This window comes from Lissotriton vulgaris, chromosome 3_1 (assembly GCF_964263255.1).
Source record: "Lissotriton vulgaris chromosome 3_1, aLisVul1.2, whole genome shotgun sequence".
Classification (NCBI taxonomy): domain Eukaryota; kingdom Metazoa; phylum Chordata; class Amphibia; order Caudata; family Salamandridae; genus Lissotriton; species Lissotriton vulgaris.
In genome coordinates, this window is record NC_141689.1 from 904,304,556 (window position 1) to 904,330,954 (window position 26,399).

A 26,399-nucleotide genomic window follows, 5' to 3' on the forward strand; every position below is an offset into this window, starting at 1 on the left:
GAAATGCCAAAACTAAAACCCAAATTATTTTATTTTTTAAAAGCATTCTCAAATTTAACATGTAAGAAGATGCATGTGTGATGGTGAGACTCAAAATTACTTCGATAACTTTAAATGTACCTGTGTAAAGAAGTTACAACTCTTTAAGACTGCTTTAAGCCATGTGTACATTTCCATGACAATGATCATCAGCTGGTGTAGTTATTTAGGCGAAAAAATATATAATTATTTATTTTAATTATTCATAGTCATGTGGAGGTGAAAAAGTTGAATTGTTAATTAAAATTTCCTACAAGTATTTGCTGCCAGTAACCGTTGTAAGAAAAGCATGATCTTTCCTAGGAAAAATCTTGCCTGCAGGAAGCAGATATTTTAAAGGCACTTTTCTTTTCTCCTAAAGGCAGATAGTGTCGAAAATATGTAAGTTTGCTTCTTGACAATTTTTTTGCCTTCCTCTACTGCTGAGATGTGGAAAAAATAAGAATGAGTGCCATTAATCATTAGAGTTCTTCGTTGTAGTAATTGCTTCACGCACAACAAGCATTGCAGGAGACAAAGGATCGGCTTTTAATGTCCTCCTACACCCACGCCATGCACTGCGACTCACTGTGGCAACCTGCTCACATTTACCACCTTCTGGAAGCAGGTGGTAAATGTTAATGGAATGGTTCATTGAATCAGGAAAAATCCAGGTTCGAAAGGTTGTTCCCAGTACCTTGAACCCTCATGGTACCCAGAATTGCAGACGAATTCAGAATTCAGTGTCTCCAACACCAGTATCTCCAACCCGTCATTTCAGCCGTCTCATAATAAGGGTTTCTGTGTAGGCTCAGTCCAGAAGTGGGTCAGAATTTTAGAACTATGGCTTTGCTAAAGCTGTAGTCGCAGCAGCTTCTCTCATTGTGAAGGGGCAAAGGGCTGTCATGAGGAAGTATTCAGTAGGATACTGCATCCACAACATTGCAGACATATTAGTGTCTCTTTAACCCCTTAACTGCGGAGACTATTCCGCCGCAGTGCTAAAGGGGAGGGGGGCCACGCGGCGCTCCCGTACTCGTGACAGAACCGCTCCGTCACGAGCCTCGGGTGGGCTGTGCTTGTGACGGAACGGTTCTGTTATGGCCCCGCCCGCCTAATAGAACCTTCAGCGAAGGCGTGGAATTAGCGCCGCGCAGGCGCGGCGAGCAGGCCGTGACGGAACCGTTTCGTCACCAGCACAGCCCACCCGAGGCTCGTGAGGGAGCGGTTCCGTCACGAGCACGCAAGGGGTTAAAAGGCTTGGGGATTGGTGACATATATACATTTGCAGCTATGTCTCTGATATACTTTGTATATTGTTTCCTGTACACGGAGCAGTTTTAACTTAGTGTTATGTGAATTAGATATTTGCCCCTTTGTTGGGGCAGCTGTTGCGCTTAATAAATTTAGTAACATAACATAACATAACATATAGTCCCTACAGCTAAAATTATTTATAAGCTGTCTTGACAGTGCAGCTGTCACCAGACAATTATGCGTGTATCACCAAGAGGGGGGCGTTGGCTCCACCCACATGTTGGGAGCCAGAAATGCCTATTTTAATTGGGCAGAATTTGTGTGTTTCCACAAAATAAAAGTGCTTGCCCTTCACACTGCTGTGATCATTTTGTTTATTTATCCAGCTTTATTTATCTGACCTTGAACTTTTAAGGGCACACACATGCCATTTCAATGCTATTAAAGTAACTTAGATAACTGGATACTTTATGGTGTTTCTCTCAGGCAGCAGCACAGATGGGAAGAAGGCAATCAACGCACATGGATTTTTAGGACCAGCTTGAAGGTGCATTCATAAGCCAGACTATTGGCATTTATTTGGGAGACCATTAGGGCAGTTGTTAAGAAGTTCACATAGCACTGTGAGCATGTACTATTAATAGATTAAAGGAAACAGAGCCTAATCTATTTTGTTTGCTAATTTAGATTGGCCGGTTGGTGATTGGTCAGAATGGAATCTTATCCACTCCTGCAGTTTCGTGTATCATCAGAAAAATCAAAGCTATTGGTGGAATTATTCTAACAGCAAGTCACCTTCCTGGAGGGCCAGGAGGCTATTTCGGAGTCAAATTTAATCTCGCCAATGGAGGTAGGTGTACTTACCGTAATTTTGTTTTCAGAATTTTAAAAACAGTTCTTCTGTTGAACATGTATATTAAAAGAGTGGACCTTTAGTAGAAGGTCTTATAGATGTTCTATGAATTAAGTTAGTATATGTTTTATACATCAAAAAGTCAGAACACTACTGCCATTGATAAGAATATTTCCCCCATGGCCCCACATTTGGTGGTATTAGAGGAAATTGAGCTCCACCTTATTAGAAACCTTTAGGTGATTTATATTATTACCTTCCTGTGTCCCGTGCTCTGGGTACCACCACTCAATAAGACAGTGGAAGAAACAAGCATATCCATTGCACGCAACGGTGTGTCAGAGCCACAGAGCACTGCTGAGCTGGAGTTCTTGGGTCACTCAAAAGAGGACCTAGCGGTGAGTCTAGAATCTAGACTCTAGATCCTGATGTTAGCCACTTGAATTTAGAACAGTGTTTTGGCCCTGGAATACCAACAGCCTGTGATTGTCATAGACTCACTCACGATGTACCTGCAGTTCTCCAGCATTGAGTCTTTACAGATCTATATGATTGAGCTGCTGCTGCTTTGATTGAATATTGAACATATTGGTGCTCTATATTTTTTTAATGCTTAGCACTACCACCTGTAATTCTGCAGGTGTTGTCATCATCTTTCACCCCTCTTATCACTCACAATCCAACAGAGGGACTGATTCTTCCTTAGTTGCTCCTTAAAGTCATATTTAAAGCACTGTTGTTCCACTGAGGACACTAAGGCAGTGTTTCCCAAACTGTGGGTCAGGTTGCAAGCCGATTCTTGGTGGGTCAGAAGTCCGAGCAATTAATAAAGATGCCTTTAATTTCTATATTTATCTACTCGTGTTTGTCGTGCTTCAAAGACTTCTGACAAATGGCTCCTTATTCTTTTGACATGGATTTGGTGTTTTCCTTCTCTGACTGCAAAGTGCGACGAGATTTTAAAGTGATTTATGTGGCAATCTTTTTGGAGTACAGGGAGTGAGAAAGGAAAGTAGGGATGTTGTTTTTTGCAATATACAACAAAATGTAAATATCTTTAATTTAATATTTTTTTATAAATGAATAGTTTTTTTTATTCAGCTGGTAGGAAAGCAAAAATGAAGCACAGTTTTGTAATTCTCAAGTATGCCATGAAAAATAGATTTTAATAGGATCAAAACAATCACAGCATTTTATTTGGTGATGCACAAATGATAAATATTCACAAAAACCCAATTTCTACACAGTATTATTTGAGTGCTTCATAGTTTCAGCAACAAAACTTGCATTTCTGTGCAAAGTTAGTGACAATTTCGTTAAAAAATGTGTTGTCTGTAAATGACAATACGCTACCACGCGATGCTTTAGTTACATTAAAACATCTCCATTCCTCATGTCCATTAAATATAGGTGGGTTGCAAACATCTTTTAGTTCTAAAAAGTAAAAGTGTGGTTCTAAACCACACGGCATTAAAAGATCAAATATCTTAGCAGACCTGTCCGACCGTACATAGAACTGGGAAATGTCGTCCCATGGAGAATCTGGATGTGGCGGTGTTTTAACGTATCATCTCCTCATCCTGGCGACTGAATTCTTCATCTTGGTCATTCTCCAAGACCTCTCCTTCCTCCTCCCAAGGTCGAAGTCTCGATCACTGTTCTGTGGATCTTCTTTGCTCATGTATCAAGGGATTGAAGTACAGGGTGCAGCACCCACGGTGGCACAGGTGTGTTTTTTTGTGGTGGTGATAACTGAGGTTTGGTGGAGGTGGTACATGAGAATTCTGTTGAGGTGCCCTGGGTGTGGCTCTTGCGGTGCATACAGATGTGTGGCTGAGGGGCTAGCTTCTTGACCACCTACATCATTTGATGTAAGGTGTTCATTAAGGTGATTACGATCTGCATCATAGGACGTTCTCGTGCATCTGGGATCATAGGGGTGCTCAAATTCCCATTCACAACTCTTTGGTGGAGGACCCTACAGAGCACAATTTTCATAGCCTTGCATGTAGTGGCAATGATCTTTGGTGTCTTTTCCTCATGGTGGCCTCCCATAATCCTTTTCCTCATACTGTGCCTTAAACATCCAGCTAAGTAGGGTATTAAACAATATTCACGACTTGATTGCTGACATCCGCCTCCAACTTCAAGTGCTGTATGTGGATTAGTAGATGAGTTGAGACCTTCAGTGGCATGATGAGAATAAGAGATTAGAACATTCATTGAGGAATGAAGGTAAGGCCAGATGTCTTTGAGGGCTGTTGGCGGAATCATAGACGGAATCACCGCCTGTATTGTATACAGTGGTGTGGTGCTTTCATAGTCAACATGGTCGATGTGGTAGTGATCAATGAGTTTCTTTGTGGTGAAAGAGTTCTCATCTGGATCATTGTTAATGGGCCTTTCTTGCTCAACATGGTAATGGCTGTCAGTGGGGTGGCTGAGGTCCTGCAAGTAATGTAGCCACCAGCAATGAAATTGACATTGTCCCTTGTGGGTTGCCAACATTAAGCCTTCTGTCAAAGAAAATTAAAGTAGGAGCAATGACTGCTCAGGGTGGCTGTTTTTGCCTTGTGCACATGTTCATCCTCAGACTTTTTCTAGGCATTCTTTGCAGAAGGTTTGGATTGCCCTTCATAGAGAGGAAGGTGGGAGAATTTTCTGATGAGCCAAGTTCTGAGAGCTTAGAGGAGCACTTTACATGGAACCATCCTCAGACGAACTGTCGTCCTCATTAGAGGGGATAATCATCTTCATTTTGAGGAGCTATAAAGCCAGCCTCCTTTTCCTGTCCTACAAAGTTCTTGAAGAAAATACCTTTCAGATGTCTCAATAAGACACTTATGGAACAGATATAGACATTAAATACATTGTAAGTGCAGATCATCTCCATAGATATGACTTGGTCTGCACGCTGAGCAAGATTTCAAGAGAGATCTCTTCCCTTTACTTGCCTTGATAGCAGCTGAAAAGGTTTCCCAGGGGTGAGACTATATCAAGGAAATAACCCAGAAGCAACAAAATGTTGGTTGAAACTGAAACTGGTACTGACTGTAGTCCTGGAAAGATCTGGTAGATGATAAAAATGAAGAAAAAAATTGGATTTAAGGTATCAATGAGTCGAGGTGTTAGTGTTTCTCACACATGACGCGGTAGAAATCTGTGCAACTGTGGCCTCTATGAGGAGTAGAGAGCATGGGACTTCCACTTCATTGGCTGATGTTTAATTGTTTGAAATGTGGATGTGTTAATAAAAAACACTGTTGTTGGGTCAGCTATTTTAGCTCTTATCTATTGCTATTTTCAAGTTCTTGGGATTCCAAGCCTGATAGTGGAGAATGATTCAAGCATGTCAATATTTGAAGGTTATCAGATCAGGGGGCACCTGGACACCTAACTTGCCACTTGTTGTTGGCCTCCAGTTCCTGATTGTTTAAGCCTCATCCAGCTGCCGCCTTTTGAGGAAGTGACACCCCTCTGCCCAGGTTTTCCTGCCCTTTTTTTTCCCACCCACCATACTTCTCGCCAACAGAAGCCCTGCCCATCGAAGGACCTACTTAATGCATGCTGCAGCACGACCGCATCAGTAGGCACCTGGACACCAAGATAGCCACTTGCCAGTGGGCTCCAGCTTGTTTCAGCCTGATCCCGTTGCGCCTTTTGACCAAGTGACACCGCTGCTGCCCAGATTTTTCCTGATCACTGTTCTTCCGGCTAACAGAAGCCCCGCCCACCCCAGAACCTACTTAATGCATGCATGCATCGTGACTGCACAGCGGATGCATGCAGCAAACGTGTGAGCCAGGCATGCTGCTGGTCTGCAAAGGCACGTTTGTCTGCACCTGTCCATGCCTGGAACTTCCCAAGTGCCAGGAACCATGGACCCATGATCAGCCGACACAACACCACAACCACAGCTGCCACCGAAGCCAATGAATGTTGCCACTACTCCTCCGCGACTATAACAACACACACTGACAAACATGCTGATTCCATGCACCCACAGCACCACGGTAGGACCTTTCCCCTGTACCCATTGTGATTTCACCTGCAACACCACAGACACTGAAACCACCACCTCCACTGTCCACCATGATCCTCTGGAAACACTCCAGCGAAATCTGGAACCTCCTAAACAGCAATATACCCTACCTTCTCTTCCTGCCCAAAGCATGGGTTAAACCAGCCTCTAACTTGGACATCGCCACAGCCAACCCTCCCACCCACAATATCATACACCAAGACTGACCCACAAACCAGGCGGAGAAATCATGATCATCTACAAGAACACGATTGACTGCACCACCTCCACAGACTCGGACACCAACCTCATGGAACACCTGCACTTAAATATGAATGGACTACAATGCCACCCTTAAGAGTCCACTGGGTCCCTGAACGGAATTCTGCAACTACAATCCAGACTTCATCCCGCGCCTCTGCATCAGATCAACCAACTACATCCTCCCCAGGGACCTCAATTTCCACATGAAAGACACCACAGAACCTAACATGCCCTCCTTGACAGCCTCAGCAACCTCAGACTCACGCAGCTCGTCCTAGGACCAACCCATAAAGCAGGCCACATCGTTGACCCTATTTTCTCCTCCAACAACAGGATCACCGCCACCACACAAACTCGCCCACATGGTCCGACCACTACATCATACATTTCAAGATACCTGCCCACCAATCCAACCCACCAGAAAAACCCAAAGCACCCTCTAGACACTGGGGCAACTCCCACCCAAACACAATGGGAACTTCGATGTCAACACCAAGCTCTTCAATAAATGCCTTGCCAACTGTGCCAACCACACCGCTCTCACCAGAAACAGTACCTACAGAAACAACAAGTGACCCAGCTGGTACACCAATAACCTCAGGGAGTCCAAGCACCACTGCAAACAACTTGAGAGAAAATGGAGACTCGACAAAAACACCACAGAAAGATCCACATCACCGGCATCATCAAGCCCACGGCATCAACACAGTATCCTACACTGATGACACACAGCTCATACTCTCCCTTGCTGACTCAACCAGCACTGCCAAAGGCAAACTTCGCCAACTGCCTGAGCAACATCTCTACTTGGATCAAAAATACCTATGTTCATCTCAACACAGATGATTTTGGAGCAACATGTTCTGATGTCCTTGTCATCTTTCTTGAAGTCACACCATCTTCTCCACGAACGTCAAGCAGGTTTTCGGGCGCATCATAGCACCGAATTGGTGATGCTTTTGGTGCTTGATGAGCTCAGAGGTATGGCTGACAGTAAAAAACCGAGTGCCCTGATATTATTAGATCTGTCAGCGGCATTTGATACTGTCAGCCATACCCTGCTTTTGGACAGATTGGCCGCGTTTGGGATACAAGATGTAGCCTATAAATGGCTGAAATCCTTTCTTTCTGAAAGATCTCAGAGGATTCAATTGGAGGATTGTACATCAAACCTGGGTACCCTGAAGTGTGGAGTCCCCCAGGGATCTTCCCTGTCCCCACTTCTTTTTAATCTTTACCTGCAGCCCCTTATGGACTCTTTAGTAGGCATGGGCTGTAAAACCTTTAACTATGCGGATGACACTCAGCTGTTACTCAGCATTGATAACACTGCATCCGCACAGACCCATGCTCAAAAAATACTTAGCTATACGGTGAATTGGATGACAGCAAATTCGCTGAAGATCAATCCCGACAAAACGGAGGTCCTGGTGGTTTCATCTGAAGCGTCTCCTTGGGGTGATTTGTTTTGGCTGCAAGGTCTTGGCCCGACCCCTAAATCCTGCACCAATGTTAAAAGTCTTGGCATTAAGATCGACCATGAGCTGTCAATGGTCAGCCAGATCTCCTCAGTGGTTGGGACCTGTACTAACTTAATTAGACAGCTACGTAAGTTAGTCCCTTTGCTTTCCCCCTCCACGCTCCGGACAATTGTCTCTGCCACAATCATCTCGAGACTTGACTGCGGGAATGCCCTGTATTTGGGTCTCCCCCAAACACTGATAAATAGACTGCAAGTAGTCCTGAACGATACAGCCAGGCTGATCTTTCGGCTACCTAGACGCCATTGTTATGTAAGCTACATTGGCTCCCCATAAAACAACGGGTGGAGTTTAAAAGTTTGTGCATTGCTCATAAGGCAATCTATGGTCAAGCACCGGCTTGCATTAAAGAACGTCTTGGAGTCTATAGACCGACACGATCACTAAGGTCTTCAGACACTCAGCTGCTGTCCTGCCCTTGCTATAAACTAGCTACGAAGGGTGGTAGATCTTTCTCTGTGGTTGTCCCACAGGTCTGGAACAAACTTCCTGAATTCCTTCGTAAATAATATCACTTGTTGCAGTTCAGGAAATCCTTAAAAACCCTCCTGTTCAGAGAAGCTTTAAGCTCTACTTAGTGGTATAGCTCTATGCATCTGTTTCTTTGTTAGCTTAGCTTCCTTCTGTCAAAAAGCGCCTTGAGACCTGTAGGTGATTTGGCATTATACAAGCTGTAGTTAATAATAACAATAACAATAACAGATAATACCGAAGTCCTAATCTTGTGCAACAACCACTCCCCCAGGGATGCCTCTTGGTGGCCCTCTGAACTTGGCCTCCGACCCACCTCCGCTGACCATGCCAATAACTTCGCAACCTCTCCATGAGCAGATAGATCAATGACATCTCCTCATCATGCTTGCACATCCTGTAAATGCTACACAAGATTTTCAGGTGAATCCCACTGAACACCAGACAAACAGTCACCCAGGCTCTTATCACAAGTAGACTTGATTACGGAAACGCCCTCTACATAGAAATCCCAGCCCATGTCTTACGCTGACTCCAAAGTACCTAGAACGCCATCGCCAGACTCATCCAGAACATCCCGCAAAATAACCACATCTCTCCCCACCTCAACAATCTTCACTGGCTCCCAGTCCAGGAAATATGTACGTTCAAGCTACTCATCAATGCCTACAAAGCTCTCCACAACACCAGCCCACCTTACCTCAACCACTGCCTCAACTTCTACCAACCCACCAGACACCTTTGAACTGCATCCCAGGCAAGAGCACAGCTCTCTTGCATCAAGAAGGCTAGAAGCAGAGGACGCTCTTTCTCATACCTCACAGCAAAGACCTGGAACGACCTCCCAAAACATCTCAGAACCTCTCCCTCCCTCATGGACTTCTGAAAAAACCTCAAGACATGGTTATTCAAGACAAAACAGGCATGATCTACTTCTCCCCCCTTGGGCCTGCCCTACTCGGTTCCTGGATACCCTCACGGGTGATTAGTCGAACTCTACAAATTCACATAACATAGCACAACATCATCACTGGTAGAAGGTGAGTTAAACATGTCAGTCTTTGAAGGTTATCAACACTGCTGAACTGGAGTTAGAGGTAAATAATTAAGGGCTAGGTGTAGTAAAAATGCTGCCGGTAAAACTGGTCCCAATTTGTGCACCAATTTTTACCAACTGCATTGGTATTTTACAAACTGCCCTACAGATTAATAGGTCGGTGAAGTACAGAATCATTGTGGATCACAAGTCAACCTACCTCATCAGCCTTCTTCATGAATAATAATGAGGTAGGTCGCAAAGTGGCACCCTTTGCTTTTCAGTATCATCACAGGGATGTGGCCTGCGTGGGTCAGTATGCCACCCTGTCCGTGATTGCTTTTAAATAAAGAAATCTATGTTTTCAAATGCAGCTTATTTTCCTTTTCATTTGCAAATGGGTTACCATAAAGAATCAGTGTTTGGGAGGGATGTCCTACACATGATCCTTCCAAATACCAATTTGGTATTGCTTCCTACACCTACCAATGATTCAGAAAACCTTTTCTGAATCGTTAAATGGGTTTAGTACATTTGAAAAAAGGTTTTTCTGTTCACAAACACTCTGATTTACTGAATCAGAAGTTTGTGAATGCTAAAACCCTTGGTACATCTTATCCCAAATTATTTATCTTGCTAAATGGAAATGGGTCAAATGAAGCAAGACAACTTTTGGAAATGTGCATTTTGACCCACACTGTCAAACCCTGAAAATATGCTCCAGATAAGAATTACAGAGAAAAAAAACAAATACAAATTGCAAAAGGGCGAAATGATTTTACACATTTTCTGAAAGGACATACCTTTAAAACCTGATATCGATTTTAGTGAAATAGTCAGAATTATAATCTGCCTATGATTTCGATATTGTAACTAATTTGTTGGCTTTCATGGAAGTGAATAGGGCTATGATAGAAAACCTGTGAAAATCATTAATATTTGAGCGTAGGCCTAAACATAAAGTGCAGATTTCTTGGTAGTGGAAATTTCATGGTTTACGATTAAGGTTAAGGTGCAAAATAAAAGCAAAATACATTTTTCCTTTTTTTTCTCCACAAAGAAAATCGTTTTATATATAGAGAAACGTCATCACATTCATCCCGTGAAATAAATTGGTGTGTTAAAGAATTGTTCATGCCCGCCTATTTCACGGCAATTGCTCGATTCTGATAATTGTGCTCCTACAATGAGTAATTGTGATATTACCATGAATTTAAAACTTTGTTTCTCCACATTTTACACAATAATTAGTTTGAAATCAGCCATGCAGAGAAGCAATACTACAGTATTGTATCACGCGATAACACCAATTTTATGCAAATAGTAAAACTGTGTTTAATATAGGAAAAATCACTTTACGCCCATTTAGCATGATTTTTCCCACATCCCGACCATCTCTAAATGAGGGACTAACGGTAGGTGTTCAAATAATTCCTCACAAAGTTTTGACTACGAATGTGTTCACCACTTTCTCAAAGTCTTCCCTCTAACACTTCTCTGGGAATGTATAAAACTGGGAAAAATCCTTCACTGTAACCAAGCTTTCTGCACTTAATAGGATCATCATTAATTGAATCCCCACCAAGCCTGATAACAATAATAGCAACGTCACAGACCTCACTGAACGGTCTCTTGAGAGGCATGGCCTTCATACTATGCATCCAATAGACAAACATATATGGCAGCCCTTGCAACATTGTATGGACTCTGTGACGTATGTAAATAGTGTCATCTATCAGATCATAGCTGTATCTTTTTGTCTAGACTCCATAGATTCTTTACCCAGTTCGACCACTTTTTACCCCAATAACTGATCTGAGCAGAGTAATGGAGGCAAGCACGTATGCCTGTGACATGCCAGACCATGCCCCTCTGGAAGTCACAATATCATGCCTCTTTTCCTGGTGGTTGACAAAACAAGAGTGTTGGAAAGTCTTAGGGGATGAGATTGAATGATACCTGCAAATAAATACAACTTCTTTTGACTCCCACTGTGGGAGGCGTTTAAGTTCGTGGCGCAGGGTACAGGACTGGGATTTACACTTCAAATGCAAATACGATAAGCAGGATTAGCTCTCTAGATCTGAATAAGTTCTAGAATCAAAAGTGACATATAGCAATGATGAATCAGACAAGCACCTCCATACCCTAAATCAAGCATGTATTACTTACCAAGAATGCTTGATGGATGAATCCAAGAATAGCTGGTTAGCTTCCCAAAGCAGAATCTATGTGCAAGAAGAAAAAGCAAACTCACACAATTCTACATTGGCTGAGCTGGAAAGGGAAAGAGAGCAGACACACAGGTAGTATATTGAATGAAGAAAGAAACTCACTGACCTGGTAATAACTCTAAAGCCTAGAGTACGAAGTACCTGATGCATTTAGCTCCACATTCAGGGATTCCCTCTTGTATGCCAAACAAGACACCCCAGATAGCTAATTAACTTGAGGAATAAATATCTGAATCCATTGCCTAGTTCCCAACGTATAGCCCTGGGTCCTGATGGTCCACCAGGTGAACTATATAAGTGATATTCCAGTCTTCTTACAAACCTCTTAGTAGAGCCACTTATTATAATAATAAAAAGGAAATTTTGCAAAGAGTGAGTTGAAGCATTTATAACTGCCCTTCTGGTACCAGGCAAGCCTACAATAAATTAGAGTCCTATAGGCAAATCTCACTCATAAATGTTGAAATCAATGTCTTGGCAAAAGCACTTGCATACAGTCTCTTAATGGTCATACAAGACCTAGGGCATTGAGACGAAAGTGACTTTATGCCACTGAGATCTACAGGCTACAATATCAGGTGCTTATTCAACACTGACAAAATTGATCAGGGAGGAGATCCTTTTTATTCAGTTTCAATGGGCATTCACTCTTGGGAATGTATACATGGTCAGCCTTCTTCACAAGATGAATTTTGGACTGAACTTCATCTCTTGTATATGGTTAATATAGAGCTGACCCACTGCTGGAGTTAGAATAAATGGTTTGCTGTTGGATCCTTTCCGAAAAATGAAGTGGCATACTGCATATGTGCCTGCTGTCATAGCTGCTTTGTGCACTGGCAATTGGGCAGTTTATCACTGAGAAGATCATTGGCTTCTGTTGGTGCTCAGACTTGGAGAATAAGGTCTTAGTTATATGCTGATGAACTCCTTATATACCTCAGATGATCTAGTGTGTTGGACTGCATTTCCAGCAATTGCTAAATGAGTTTCATGCATGCTCAGTCCTTACTGTAAATTTGACAATTTCAAATATCTTTTCTGTTCACCAGGCCAAAGATGCTTAGGTGTCGCTGAAGAAGTCGCCCATTGAGTTGTCACCCTGTTGTGTTAGAGACTTGGGTATAAACATAGCAAGCAGGAAAACAAGGTGTCTGCTGTAAACATCGCTCCTGTGATTGAAGGAGTGAAGGACATGCTCCATTGGAACCCTCTGTCCTTATCCCTGAAGGGGATGGAGTGACTCATTAGAATTGTGGTACTGCCTAAGTCTCTGTATATATTGCAAACCATTCCATATAAGATTCCCGCCTCATATCCATTCTAGGGAAATTTTTATAGAACAACAGAGTCTATGGCAAAGTGCTATAAGTTAATGTTTATCGGGGTTTGGGAGTGGCAGACTTTCTTTCTTCCATGCCGCACACCTTGGAGTCATTAATGACTGGATTATGTCTCAAGCTCCCACTCAGCTTATAGATTGGAACAAGGGGCCAAGGGCAATAACTCCTCCGTACACTTGTTGAGTGGTATATGCTCACCCGAATACCTTCTGCCAGCAACTAAAGTAGCACCCAAGGTATGGAGAGATGCATTGCCTTACATGTATGGAATGTAATCATTGATTTAGGAGATCCTGTTGTAGGAGAGCACTAGGCACTATACTGTGTTTTGATTGCTGGAACAGAGTGGGCATCACCATCCTGGTTTAAATGATGGTACACAATGCCATGAAGTAATTTATCTATCACCAGGATGAGCTCACGCTCATCCAAACACAGTTCTACTGATACCTTCAGATTCGACATGTCCTTAACCCATACCTTGACAAATTAGACAACCTGTCTGTTCATACCCCAGAGAAGATGAAACTGACCATGGCCACATTATCAGTCTAAATGAAAATCTCTAGAATATACAAGACATTAGCCATCAATACACTGATGTGTTCCACAAACTTTCAGACAATCATGGGAAGCTGATATTGGTCCCTTGTAAAATAAAGCATGGTGATCAGCCTATATGGCTCCAAGGGAAATTGTGATTTCTTCAAGATACCAGCTTAATCAATTCAAGTACCTGCACTGCTTTTACAATACCAGAAAAATATCCATGCAGTGCAGGAACTGTACAAAATTAAGGGGTTTTGGATGGCAGTTGAGAGAGTGCCTCGAGAGACCTTTGACCATCTCACCGCTCTAACCTCTTAAATTGCTCTTCTGAATATCGTGGATGATGTTGAGGCAGCCAGTATGCGGAAGCGTTGCTTGGATTGAGTCTAGTGATAGCCATAAGGGACATAGCACAGAACTGGAGACAATTGGAAGCACTGGCCACTAGTAAGTAAGTTGTAAGTATAAAACACTACCCATATATGCTGCCTGGTGATGCCCCCAGAGGTTTCAGAGAATATAGGGACAGTGTGAACAATCTTTTGATATTGGAGAAATGGATGAGGGTCATTACCCTCGATCTAGGGAGAAAAATTCCATTCTAAAGACAGGATACAGTGCGCTAAATTAATTGCTAGAGAATCGCTATTTTTTTTAAAGTTTATTTAAGTTCGAAAAAAAAGGTCAGATCAATGCAACTTATTCAGTTATGGAAAATTGTGAAAGTGCTATATTTTGATCATATGGATTCAATGATTATCATTTCCGGTGATTTTAATACACATCTTGTTTCGTACAAAAAGCGGGCAATTCATTCAGAACTCCTGTCTCAATGGTCCAATTGTGAGTTTATAAAATATATTCTAACGATTATGCATGATGGAAATCGCATACCAACATTTAACAAAACTGGTAGCACCTCTATAATTGACTATACAATACTTTCAGAGAAACTTTTTGATTTATTCCAAAGTTATGAGGTAGTCCCAAGGATTGAGAGTGATCACAATCCCCAAGTTATCTCTTTTAATTTTCCTTTAGATCATTTGCCTGAATCCAGGATTTTTAGAATTGTCCCCATCCCTTTTAACCTTAAAAGGCTGATATGGAACGATAAAACTGAGAAAGATATCTTGGAATTCCTTTTGTCGTCGAATTCTTGATGCACAAGTAGCTAATATCAAAGGGAATTCGATGGTTGCTCTCTGGCCCTGCCTGTGTGATGCTCTTTTGAATACATTTTCTAATCAGAAACCCTCTGGGGGTATTACCGTAAACCCTAAGAACCCAGGGTGGTTTTCCCACTGCTTACTGTACCTGAAAAGAACTCTTAATAAAACAATAAGATCATTGTATAGAAAAGCAAAAGGGACATCCTATTTTTCGATGTCCCTTAAAATTAGAGATTTGAATAAGGGCTATAAGAACGAAATCTGGAGGGCCAAACAAGCGTACTATGAAGAGACTTGGTCTAAACTACATTATGCTTCAAGTCTAAAGACTCGCGGCTATTCTGGGGTATTATTAATAACCTTGAAAATGGCAATTTTAGAAGTAATAGTGCCAATATTGATGAATTAAGTTGGGTAAACTTTTTTAATAATTTGAAAACAGTTTCTCAATGCCCACAGTGCGATGATGGTAAATGCTATCGACATCATTGCCAACCGGAGTCAGTAGATGGGGGTCCTCACCCTAGTGCCTGTGATTCACTATGTTCCCTTGACATTGAGTCATGGTCGGTTGATAAAGTTAAAAAAGTCCTAACCAAGAGTAGATCTAACGGAGCGCCTGGCCCCAATGGAATCCCAAATGCCATTTTTAAAGCTAAGATAACGAATTGGCCAGAGTTATTAACGCTCCTTTTTAATGATGTTCTTAAATCCGGCTGTATCCCGGAATCATGGCAGGGAAGCATTATTCAGCCAATTTATAAAATCAGCCCCCAGGACAATCCTATAAATTATCGCTTAATAACACTTACAGATGTGTATGCAAAAATATTTGCAAGTTGTTTGTTAGACGAACTGGAATCGTGGGCTCTAAGATAAGAACTGATTCCAAATTTACAAACCGGTTTTAGAAAGGGAGAATCAACTCTCACTAATTTGATTTTATTGACAAAATTAGGCGAAAGAGCAAAATGTAGGAAACAAAAATTGTACATCTGTTTCATAGATTTAATAGCCGCTTTTGATTCTGTCCCCAGAAACATTCTTTAGTTGAAGTTAATCAATTGGGGTATATCAGAAACACTTTTAAAAATGATCCAATTATTATACTCCGACACTTGGGTACAGATCAAAATTGGCGACGGTAGACATACGACCCGTCGCCTTGAAACTAATGTCGGCTTGAAACAAGGATGTGTTTTGGCTCCTTGCCTTTTTAATCTTTTTATGTCTGATCTCCCAGCCCATTTTAATGATGTCAATGCACACGCCTCTTCTGTGTTGGGTAAAGAGATCAAATATTTACAGTATGCAGATGACACCATTTTATTAAGCCAAACTGTTATAGGGTTAAAAAGATTAATAAATTCCTTTAATATATATGTTACACAAAATGGTTTAACAATTAACACAAAAAACTAAAATAATGACAATTGGAAAAGGTAAACCGGGAGTAAAGGAATGGAATATTAATGGTTTGGCTATAGAATGTGTAAAAACATATAAATATTTGGGAATCACATTTGATGATGGGTTGTTATTTAGGCCGCATTTTAATAATTTAGAGGCCAAAGGTACTTCACTTGCCTTTGCCTCTAGAAAACTGAGGGATAAGGTATCATGCCCCAATTACGATCACTTGCTGAAGGTCATGAGAGTAAAGCTAATTCCATCCTTGGACTACAATGGTTCAATAATCTTTCGAGGCAAGGATGCGAAACTGCTTGATGACATAGAAGTAAGGACGTATAAATCCACTTTCAGGATTCCCAGACAGATTACTCGTGCCAATTTAAGACTGGAATTTGGTCTAAAGAAACAGTTATTGGTCCAACAATCGACATATTTAAAAACTTTATTGGCACTGTCTCGAGCTGAAGAGGGCACGTTAGCATATGAGATTTTGAAGGGCGAATACTCGAGTATTGGCAGGATTATTTTTCTGAGTGTTTATGCAATTTTGAATGCCCACATTTAGTAGATGAAGTGAGGAGTAAAACGGTTTATAAAAAATCAATTAACCAACCTGTTGCTCTGCTGTCTGAAATAACAGATAAAGACTAACTGAGGAAAATAAATCACTTCTGGTCCACAGCTAACTCTTTTGATAAATTGTTAGTCCAACCTTATTTGCTTTTTCATTTAAAACCTCTGATTAAAAATAAATTCATGCTACTAAGGTTTGGCATGTATCCAACTAAAGAAGGAACCCCAAAATTGGAGAATAAATGGTCGTCGAATATTTGTAGGCTTTGCGGGCTTTGTGATGAAACCTTACAGCACATTGTAACTTTATGTCCAAAAATGTTACATGAGCAGAAGACTGTTTTAAAGCCTATTTTTAAAGAATTGGGAGTTAGAACTTGTAGGACTGCAATTATATTTTGTTTAAGAGGTGGCAATATTCGCATTATACACCAATTTGTTAAATTTATCTTTATAGCTGAAAATAAATTACTTAGAGTAGACATTTTAAGCAAATGATATATCCGTTATGGTAATGATATAAGGATTTCTATTGTTTTTAGGGAGTAGGTGGGCTATTTTATTGTATTTTTAATGTATTTTGAATCTGTGTAATTTTTGCAGTTCACACAAATTATTTTTAACTTATGTTGTAGTTTACCTTTTGTAATGTTCTACTTTAAAGGTAATTTAATAACTGTGGATGGCACTTTATGTATGATCAAATTCTATGATCTTGGAGGTCAGCACATGTGCACTTTATTTCCGGTAGGAGCATTGTATATTATACATCATTTTTCAACTAATACAGTCATTCGTAACTTATTGCTGCAAGCATAAGGCACTTTAGCTTTGTTGTTAAAAATCGAATGCACTCTTTATTCCGCTGCTAATTGTTACTGACAATCCGTAAAAATTGTCATTAATTGCACTTTCCTTTTGCTGCTAATTGTTATTGAAAAACTGTTAATATTTGCTGCTAGCACAATGCACTTTGGTTTTGGTGCCGTGAGCACATCACACTTTATTTTTTTGTTGTTAACTGTTATTGACAAATCAGAAAAAACTGTTAATATTTGCTGCTAGCATAATGCACTTTAGTCTTGTACTGGAAAATGGTTAAACTAATGTTGATCAACTCATGTTAAGGCTATCTGTATATGTTCACTCAGATTTTGCTCTAGATATGTACTTTTTTGTAATGATTTTAATCAATCAAAAAATACAATTTATGTACTTACCATTCTAAAGACATAGTATTTTTCCTTCCTCCTCAGTGCTTAAATTGAGCTGGTGGTTTCCAGTGCTCAGCACCAGCACCTAATTGTCAACACCAGCACTTATGACAGTCTGCCACATGGTGGCAATGTTTGTCTAATTTAGAGATAAGTACAACAGTTGTTTGTTAATACAATATGCATTGAGAATGACTAATATCTGGCACCTAAGACATTCTTATAGCTTTGGTGGCCTAAAACAGTCTGAATTGTCAGACTTGAAGAAGTGTGATGGATAGAAGTTGTGTAGGTACTGTCATTGGCAGTGCTGGCCAGGGCAACAGGTGGTGCAAGCTGCAACATACTTGCCGGTGTTCTGTGTTGGTAAGTTCTATTTGGGGGAACATAAATATCCACAGATCTTGATTTTCTGACTTAGGGTCTGTCATTTGCGCTAATTTGCTAAATTTTTTAGGGACCTAAGGGCAACATAGATATACTAAAACGGTTTGGAACACTTTCTAAGAGGCCACATCATTTATATATTTAGGGACTCAATTTTACAAAAAATTTATGTTGTGCAGCCTTGCAAGTCTTTTTGCTGTGCAGCCCTACCCCAATTTGAAAGGGCAGGAACCGTATTTACGAGATACGGTGCATTCCTGTCCTTTCCCACTGGGCGGGCGCCATTTTGGCTGCCTTTGCTAAAAGGTGCAAGGGTGTCTGTGCTGTTGACTTGATTATTTTTGAGCAGGAAGGGGCATCTTACCACACAAAAACAACCATGAGAGGCTTTTCCCTCGTCCTATGTGTGCTGCAGAAAGCAGCCTGCATGGAAAGAGGGAAATAAGGAGAAATTAAAGCACTTCTCCTCGTTTCGCCTGCTCTGGGGAGGCGTAACGTTTTGGCTCTGCCCAGGTTTACGTGATTTTGTAAATCTAGGGCAGTGTCAAAACCTATGGATGTTGCGTGGGAATACCCACCTCAACACCCATGGAATGCCTCCATGACGCAGATGAAGGCAAGGCATATCTACTAGGCCATGCAGAGCCTCGCAGGGTGCCTTTGCGTTGCCTCATAGATATGATTGATAGGCTTGCGCTACCGGAGCATCAAAAAAGGTGACGCTCTAGCAGTGCAGGCCTCCTGTAAATGAGTTTTTCTATGTATGACTTGTCGCTGTGTTAAGCAGAGTATCAGAAATTGGCGTATTATATGTGATCACATATAATTTTCTGTTCCTGTACAAACCGCAGAAAAAATTAGGACAAAAGTTACTAGCCGGAAGCCACACGTGTGTCTTCATAAGAAAGAACTTGTGATAAAAGGTCCTCGTTAGTGTACTCCTGCAGGCGCAGTCTAGCTGGAAGAAGAATAAGGGGGAGGGGCAGGGAAGGCGTTTCCTGTCCGTCTGCAGGAACTCACTGTACACCGGGGTGACAGGCAAACTGGACCCAGGGTTCACCGCTGTTATTGTAATCCGACTTCTGTTTGGCTGAAAGGATGGGTTGCTATGGTGAAATGTGTTTGTTTTTGCCGTGTCATGTATGCTCTGGCCGTTAGACCCACAGCAGCTTGGACAGTTATCAGGGAGATTATTGGAGAGAAGTCTTGGAGTTCTGGCGTGAGGTCATTATTTACAAATGAGATATTAGGAAGAGTTCCAAGGGGGTCATTGCTAAAATAGATAACATGGGGAAAGGAAGGCCTTGACATTAAAGCGAATGAAGTTACTGCACATACCAAGGGAAACCACACCAGCAGCAATGTAGTACAAAAGAGAGTAAAAAAGAAGGGAAAAAAACACTGTACGAACGACTAAAAACAGGACAGCAACATCATGCATCGAAATACAATGCTGATGACGTATTCAGAAATGTTTTAAGTATTGCATCACCAAACCCAATGACTGCATTTGGGGTTATATGCGTTTTTCTTCATCATTGCACATACTGACTGCCAGAATGTGTGTGTAAATTTATCAATAGTATGTTAGTGCGTCTTGACCGAGTATTAGGCTCCCTTAAGGGGGTGTAAACTACTGTTAATTGCCCGCATCTTAATCATGAGCCTAAGCTAAAACCTGTCAGCAGGTCTGCAGTAAAGTTATAACCAACCGCCCCCTGATGTGACCCAACACAGAAACATAAATGCATACGATAGTTCCGATTTAGCAAGACTTTGCTGTGAGCTACTCTCAGTGCTTTAAATGGAAAAAGATAAGTGCAGGTACTCAATAAAATGAGCTAGAGGTGGAGTGAGTGGACGGGACTAGGGGCGGGCTAAGGGCATGATGAAACTTAACGACTTCTATAATAGTTGCAGCACACACCAAAACACATGATAAATGTGTTTATATGAACAAAGCAGATGAACTCATTACACAAAATGAAAGAGAAATGCGATATGTCAACATTTCCTTTTGTTGAAATAGTTGCACCTTCTTAATGTCATGCTGTTAATTGCTGTTGTTTGGCACAATTCTATATATTTTTGAGCACGTGAGTAAGAAGAAACTGAAAATACCCCCACTACGAACCAACGCTATTATGGCAACAAGCAAATGAAGCAAATCATCATGACCCTCCCCAGAAGTTATCTCTTGTCTCTCCCATCAATCTATCCATTCAGCCTTTCATCCTATCATTTACCTGCTGGTGTCCACCATTTACCCTTTACATTCTGTAGTCTATTCAGTTTTTCATCCATCAATCAGTTTTTCACCATTCTGTCTGTTCACCCTTCATATCCAAACATATCCACCCATCCATCTTTAAAACTATCCATTCATCCTTTCACTCGTCCATCTCTTTATCCACCCTTTCACTCATCCAATAATCCTTTCGCTCATCTATCCATATACCCTTTCACTTCTTTATACCATCCACCCTTTCATTTCATCCACCCTTTCATTCCATCCACCCTTTCACTCAATCCCTCCTTCTACTCATCCATCATCCACCCTTTCATCCAACCACCCTCACTTTCATTCATCCAGCCAATCTTTCACTTATCCACCAATCATCTGTCCTTTTATCCAATCATCCACCCTTGTTCACCCTTCCATCCATTCACTCATCCATCCATTCATCCATCTATACATCCACCCTTGCTCACTCATCATCCACTCACTCACCCACCAACCCTCTCTACTGCGTTATTTATGAACCTTTGTTGCCGAGCAGATAAATGTACGCACAAAGTGCCACCCATTTTATTTAACATACCTCCTACGATTGTCTTGAATCTCTCTCTCTCTCGCTTTTTTCTTACAATAAACAGGCATACAAATGCAGGCAAACACACAAACATAAGCAGACACACAAAAGACTCCAATATGTTAAAAGCCATGTTATACGCTTCACCATAACAACAAAACGGAACAAGTGCCAGTACTGAGTACTATTAGCTAAATCATTTAATGTTTAGACCCCTGAAACTAAATCAACAGGTCCACACTGTTTAAAGTGCCATTGTTCATTTTTTTTGGCAGCAAGCTTTTTAATTGCTTATCAAAACCACTCTATACAAAATTTATATTTACAAAAAAACATCAATAACATACCTAGTGGAAATCACTACACACCAAGACACCCACAATCATTGAATACATCCCTTGATTCATTCCCTCACTCACTCAAACCCATTCAACCCACAAACCCACAAACCACACATACGCCTCACTAGGTCAGGCCAAACCAAGCTACTAAAATTTGAAGATGGCCACTTACCTGGCCTACTAAATAAAAGGTCAAACAACCATACAATAGCACTACAATCTCACAGTGGCGCACACCTGAATCAAAACTTTCACAGTCTACAATGTCCAACAATTATTTACAGTGCACCAGTGGACGGCCTAAGTGACAACTCGGTTGTTTGACAAAAACCAACAAAAAAGGGTCGACCCGTTTCGAACCCAACAAGTTGCAGGGTTCTCATCAGGACCGCATAATCTACAATAAAGAGAGAAACAAATGCTCTTATTTAGTTGGAAAGCATCTACATCTAACGAGTCAAGAAAACACCAACCACGGTGCATGCCAACTACCTGAGTCATGCGGCAGAATGAATCTGCTGTATCACAAATGCAGAAATGAGGAAGTGTCTAAAGGAAACAAATTGACAGAAAGACAGTCTTACAAAACATTGTTCACACACAAAATCAGTCCTCTCTAGTCACACTAAAAGAAGTTGGAAAGACTTACAGGGAGGTGTCTCCAGCTAATCTTCACACAAGTTTGAGTTGCTGAAATGCATGTACCTGTCAAACAAGGACCAGCGTTTTAAAATTGTCATAATCCAATCCAAAACGCATGGTACTACAATCAAAAAGACACATTCTTGTGGAGAAAAGTCACCAAGGCATACCTTATTAATGCAAAATTCCCGAGTATTTAGGGCGATCCTCGTTTGCTGTGTCCAAAAAAATATTCAACCCAAAACTGGAAAAGAAAGCACAGCGACTTTTTATTCTTTGGTGTACGTTACATCCGTTGAAATAATTGTTTAGTCAATCGTACCGCAATAATCACCTGAATTAGCCGATTTCAGAGCTTTAGAAAAACCGTCTGTGCATCTCACTCGACTTCAGCGTGTGACGCGAAGCATCGCAATGCCTTCTGGGATGACGCTAGCTGATGGGAAATGAAGTTTTAGACAGCTTACACCGCTGAACTTTATCGCCCAGAACAGCCCAGACCCCAACTGAAACAGACAACATCACCTGTAGCATAAAAGGCCACTTTATTCATAAGATCAGGCAATTTTCTAATATCAACTTATTAACTCTATATTTTATATATATAATATCGAAACCATACAATTTTGCACTTTAAGCCAAAACCATACATTTCTTTTAATGTTTATTCCTTGTAACTGTTATTTTCCAAAACCAAAACATAAGCATCATTTTCTGAATTCACCCCATATGTGAACATATTTCCATTTCCTTGTTTTTCCTTCCTTTTTCCCCCATCCTGATCCTCCCCCCACCCTCTCTCATGAAGGACGGTCAAGTCCGCTCTAGACATTGACCCCCCCTATTCCGCCTATGCACTATAACAGAGTAAATTGCCTGTCCTATTAGTGGCAGATAGACTTTTATAGACTCCTGGTCTGTTTATTGTTTTTTTTGTTTTTTAAAAGGGGTTGGGTGGGTGGGCCTCGCAAAAGACCCTCTCTGACTCCTGTCAAACTGCACAACAATGCGCTCGCGCCTTCTTAATTATCGCCCTGCCTGTCTCGCGCTCTGCTCCTTGCCCTTGACCAATCACGTTGATTGGTCTGGACCATCCGGGCGAAAATCCCCGGTGGGGGAAACACTTCGCGTTCGCCCCCCCGAGGATCCCATCGCCCAGAACAGCCCAGACCCCAACTGAAACAGACAACATCACCTGTAGCATAAAAGGCCACTTTATTCATAAGATCAGGCAATTTTCTAATATCAACTTATTAACTCTATATTTTATATATATAATATCGAAACCATACAATTTTGCACTTTAAGCCAAAACCATACATTTCTTTTAATCTTTATTCCTTGTAACTGTTATTTTCCAAAACCAAAACATAAGCGTCATTTTCTGAATTCACCCCATATTTGAACATATTTCCATTTCCTTGTTTTTCCTTCCTTTTTCCCCCATCCTGATCCTCCCCCCACCCTCTCTCATGAAGGACGGTCAAGTCCGCTCTAGACATTGACCCCCCCTATTCCGCCACTCAGGAAAAACCAAGGATTTTTCCTGACCCCACCCCAACTTGCACTTATCCTGTTTTTTTTGTTTTTTTGTTTTTTATTCTGCCCACCCCTCTTGCAGAGACCCATAAATCCACCTTCAACTCCTTAGATAACATGTCTCATATTTCAAGAATATAATAAGCCATTCCCAATTGAGTCAGATGCACGCCATCATCCCTAAGTAAATGGCCTTCTCTACCCGTGATGTTGTCATGCAAAATGGTCTGAATACCCATGGCCACCCAAAAAAATGTCATGTCCCTATTCAGTGTTTTCCTGGCTTTCTCCATTGCCGCTTGGTTTCTCACATTCCTACAGTGTTTTCTGAACGCAAATTCAGACTATACAATTCTAGTACCCCAGCCAGTTGTTATTTAGCACCGCTAGATCCAGCTGCATCTTCTTTATTAATGCTAAACCAGACAATGCTACTAAGTCATTTTCTCCCAAATGTAGGAGCAAACAGATGTAGGTCGCCTCCATCATATCTGATTTTTTCCAAGCAAAGGGAATAAATGTTCCAACCTCATTCCAACTTTACCGCACCAGTAAAGTTCGTGTCCAGCACTGGGGATGCCCAGATTTCGCTCGCAAATCTGGTGTGCAGCAAAAATCGCGGCCTACTTGATAAATGAAAGGCCTATAATCCATATTCTTTGTTTACTCGTACTCAAGCCCCTTATGTCACCTAAATGAAAGAAAATGAGTGTTGACACATGAACCTTTAATTAAACCACGTTTTTTTTTTTTTTTTTTAAAGTTCCGGACATATCTCGTACAGCACGCTGAACGCCATCTGCCTATCTTTTTAAATGCTCCCCAACCCAAAATCAATCTCGCCGCTTTCGAAGCTGCACAAATCCTGAATGAGTGAGTAGCAAATTCGGATGGGTCCCTACCTAGGAGTAACAGAGCTCTTCGTAGTACTTACAGCAGCTGATGGCTAGAAATCTTGTCCCTTGACTTGTGCACAAAAATCAGTCCATCCACAAAAAACTTGTGCAGGCTTAAAAACCCTCCACTCACCCACATGACAGCACCCTTCTGTGTGGCTAGTATGCAAATGTATCCGCGTAACCCGCCCTAGCTAATCTGTTGTTCACTTCTTCAACCAGATTTTAAAAACCTGCCCTTCCCAGAAAAACGTCAGAGCTCTCTAAAACAGCCCCCCCCCCTTAAACCTAACAATTCAGAAACCCGGAATGCTCCAAAAATTAACCATATCCTGCATAATCTGAACAATCTGACTACGTGGGAGTCATAACAAGAGCCCGGTAATTGAAACAGCACGTGCTGCACAACTCAGACGATATGGGAGCTCTTACATTAATCTGTTTGGAACCTCCTCTCTGCAAACCTTTAAGCATATATATATATATATATATATATATATATATATATATATATATATATATATATATATATATATATATATATATATATTTTTTTTGTTTTTTTTTTGTTGCTATGACACTGTTGACTGGGTCAAAACCCCAAAAGTTGCCCATAAAAGGGGACCCCGCTAAGTTCCCTGCTATCGACGTATGTAAAAACCCTTTATTAACTAACTCCAATATGAAGCCTAAAAGAAAAGGGGTAAACATCGGATCATTGTGTATGTGCTGGAAAGATATGCCATTAACTTATGAATTCATGCCATGCGAACCTGTAGCTTCGTTGAGTGGCCGCTGCACCTCTCGTTCCTGGTCCCCCAGGTGTGCACCCCCCACCGTATTCTTCCCCACACCCCAAGCCCCCCACCACTGCAGCTTACCCTTTGTAATTGCTCTGCTCTCCTCCGGAGATCCGCTTGAGATATCCGCTCGTGATTCTCTTGCTGATCCGGGGGTGCCGCTTCATGCAGATCGACCTGAAAAGATTTCGCAGATTTCGTTGACCCACTCCCCCACCCCCTTCCCGCTTCCTTACGTGTGACCACCTCCCAAGATCCCCAAGCACCTTCCGCACTTTCCTCTTCCCCACATTCACTTCAACTTCATTGTCTCTGTTCCACGCACTCTGAGGGTAAATAACTTGTTGGCTTCCTTCTATACGCTCGCCATGCCCCCCACCCCCCATCATATGCTCTCCAAATTTAAAAACAGGCCTTCGCTCTAAAAACCTGTCCGCCTGAGAGGAATCCGCTGAAAATTCCACATTTTAGCCACTGTGCGCAGCAGCCGCCCTGTTATTGTCCGCTGCTCCACTATCTGCTCCTACAATACCAACCTTCTTCTTCTTCTTCCTGGGATCAGTAAGCCTGTGCAGGGCACTCCCTTCCCAACTCCCCACTACCCCCTCTCTGCTATCCATGCCCCCCTTGTTGCTGTTGCCACGATGTTTGTCCTGCACCCGGGTGTGCTCAATCCACCATTTGTCCACTCTCACTGGAATAATCAACTAATGGTAACGCCTGCGGCACCTCCGTGCCAGCCTCCATTCTAACCTCCACCTGCTTAACAGCCTCCGGAGGGTGCACCGTGCTCGTAAACTGGGGAAGACTGAAAAATGCCACTGGCCTGGGCCATCCAGTCATATCCCTTCCCTATGTATATAGAGATAACTCTAATCACTAGTATATGCAGTAGACTGTTGTGCTCTCTACCATTCCTATGTGACTCTTAGAGTATATCCATTTGTATCCCTCCCCTATGTATATGGAGATGGCTCTAGTCACTAGTATATGCAGTGGACCTTTGTGCTGTCTGCCATTCC

The 26,399-nt window shown here is 41.7% G+C and overlaps 1 protein-coding gene across 1 annotated transcript in view; it reads left to right on the forward strand.

Moving 5' to 3' along the window:
• The window catches only part of PGM5 (phosphoglucomutase 5), an 832,754-nt gene that overhangs the window by 151,224 nt on the left and 655,131 nt on the right, over positions 1-26,399 (forward strand). The window contains exon 2 of the mRNA XM_086961233.1: positions 1,963-2,125. Within this exon, the coding sequence (XP_086817359.1) occupies positions 1,963-2,125 (163 nt within the window). The remainder of the gene's footprint in view (positions 1-1,962; positions 2,126-26,399) is intronic.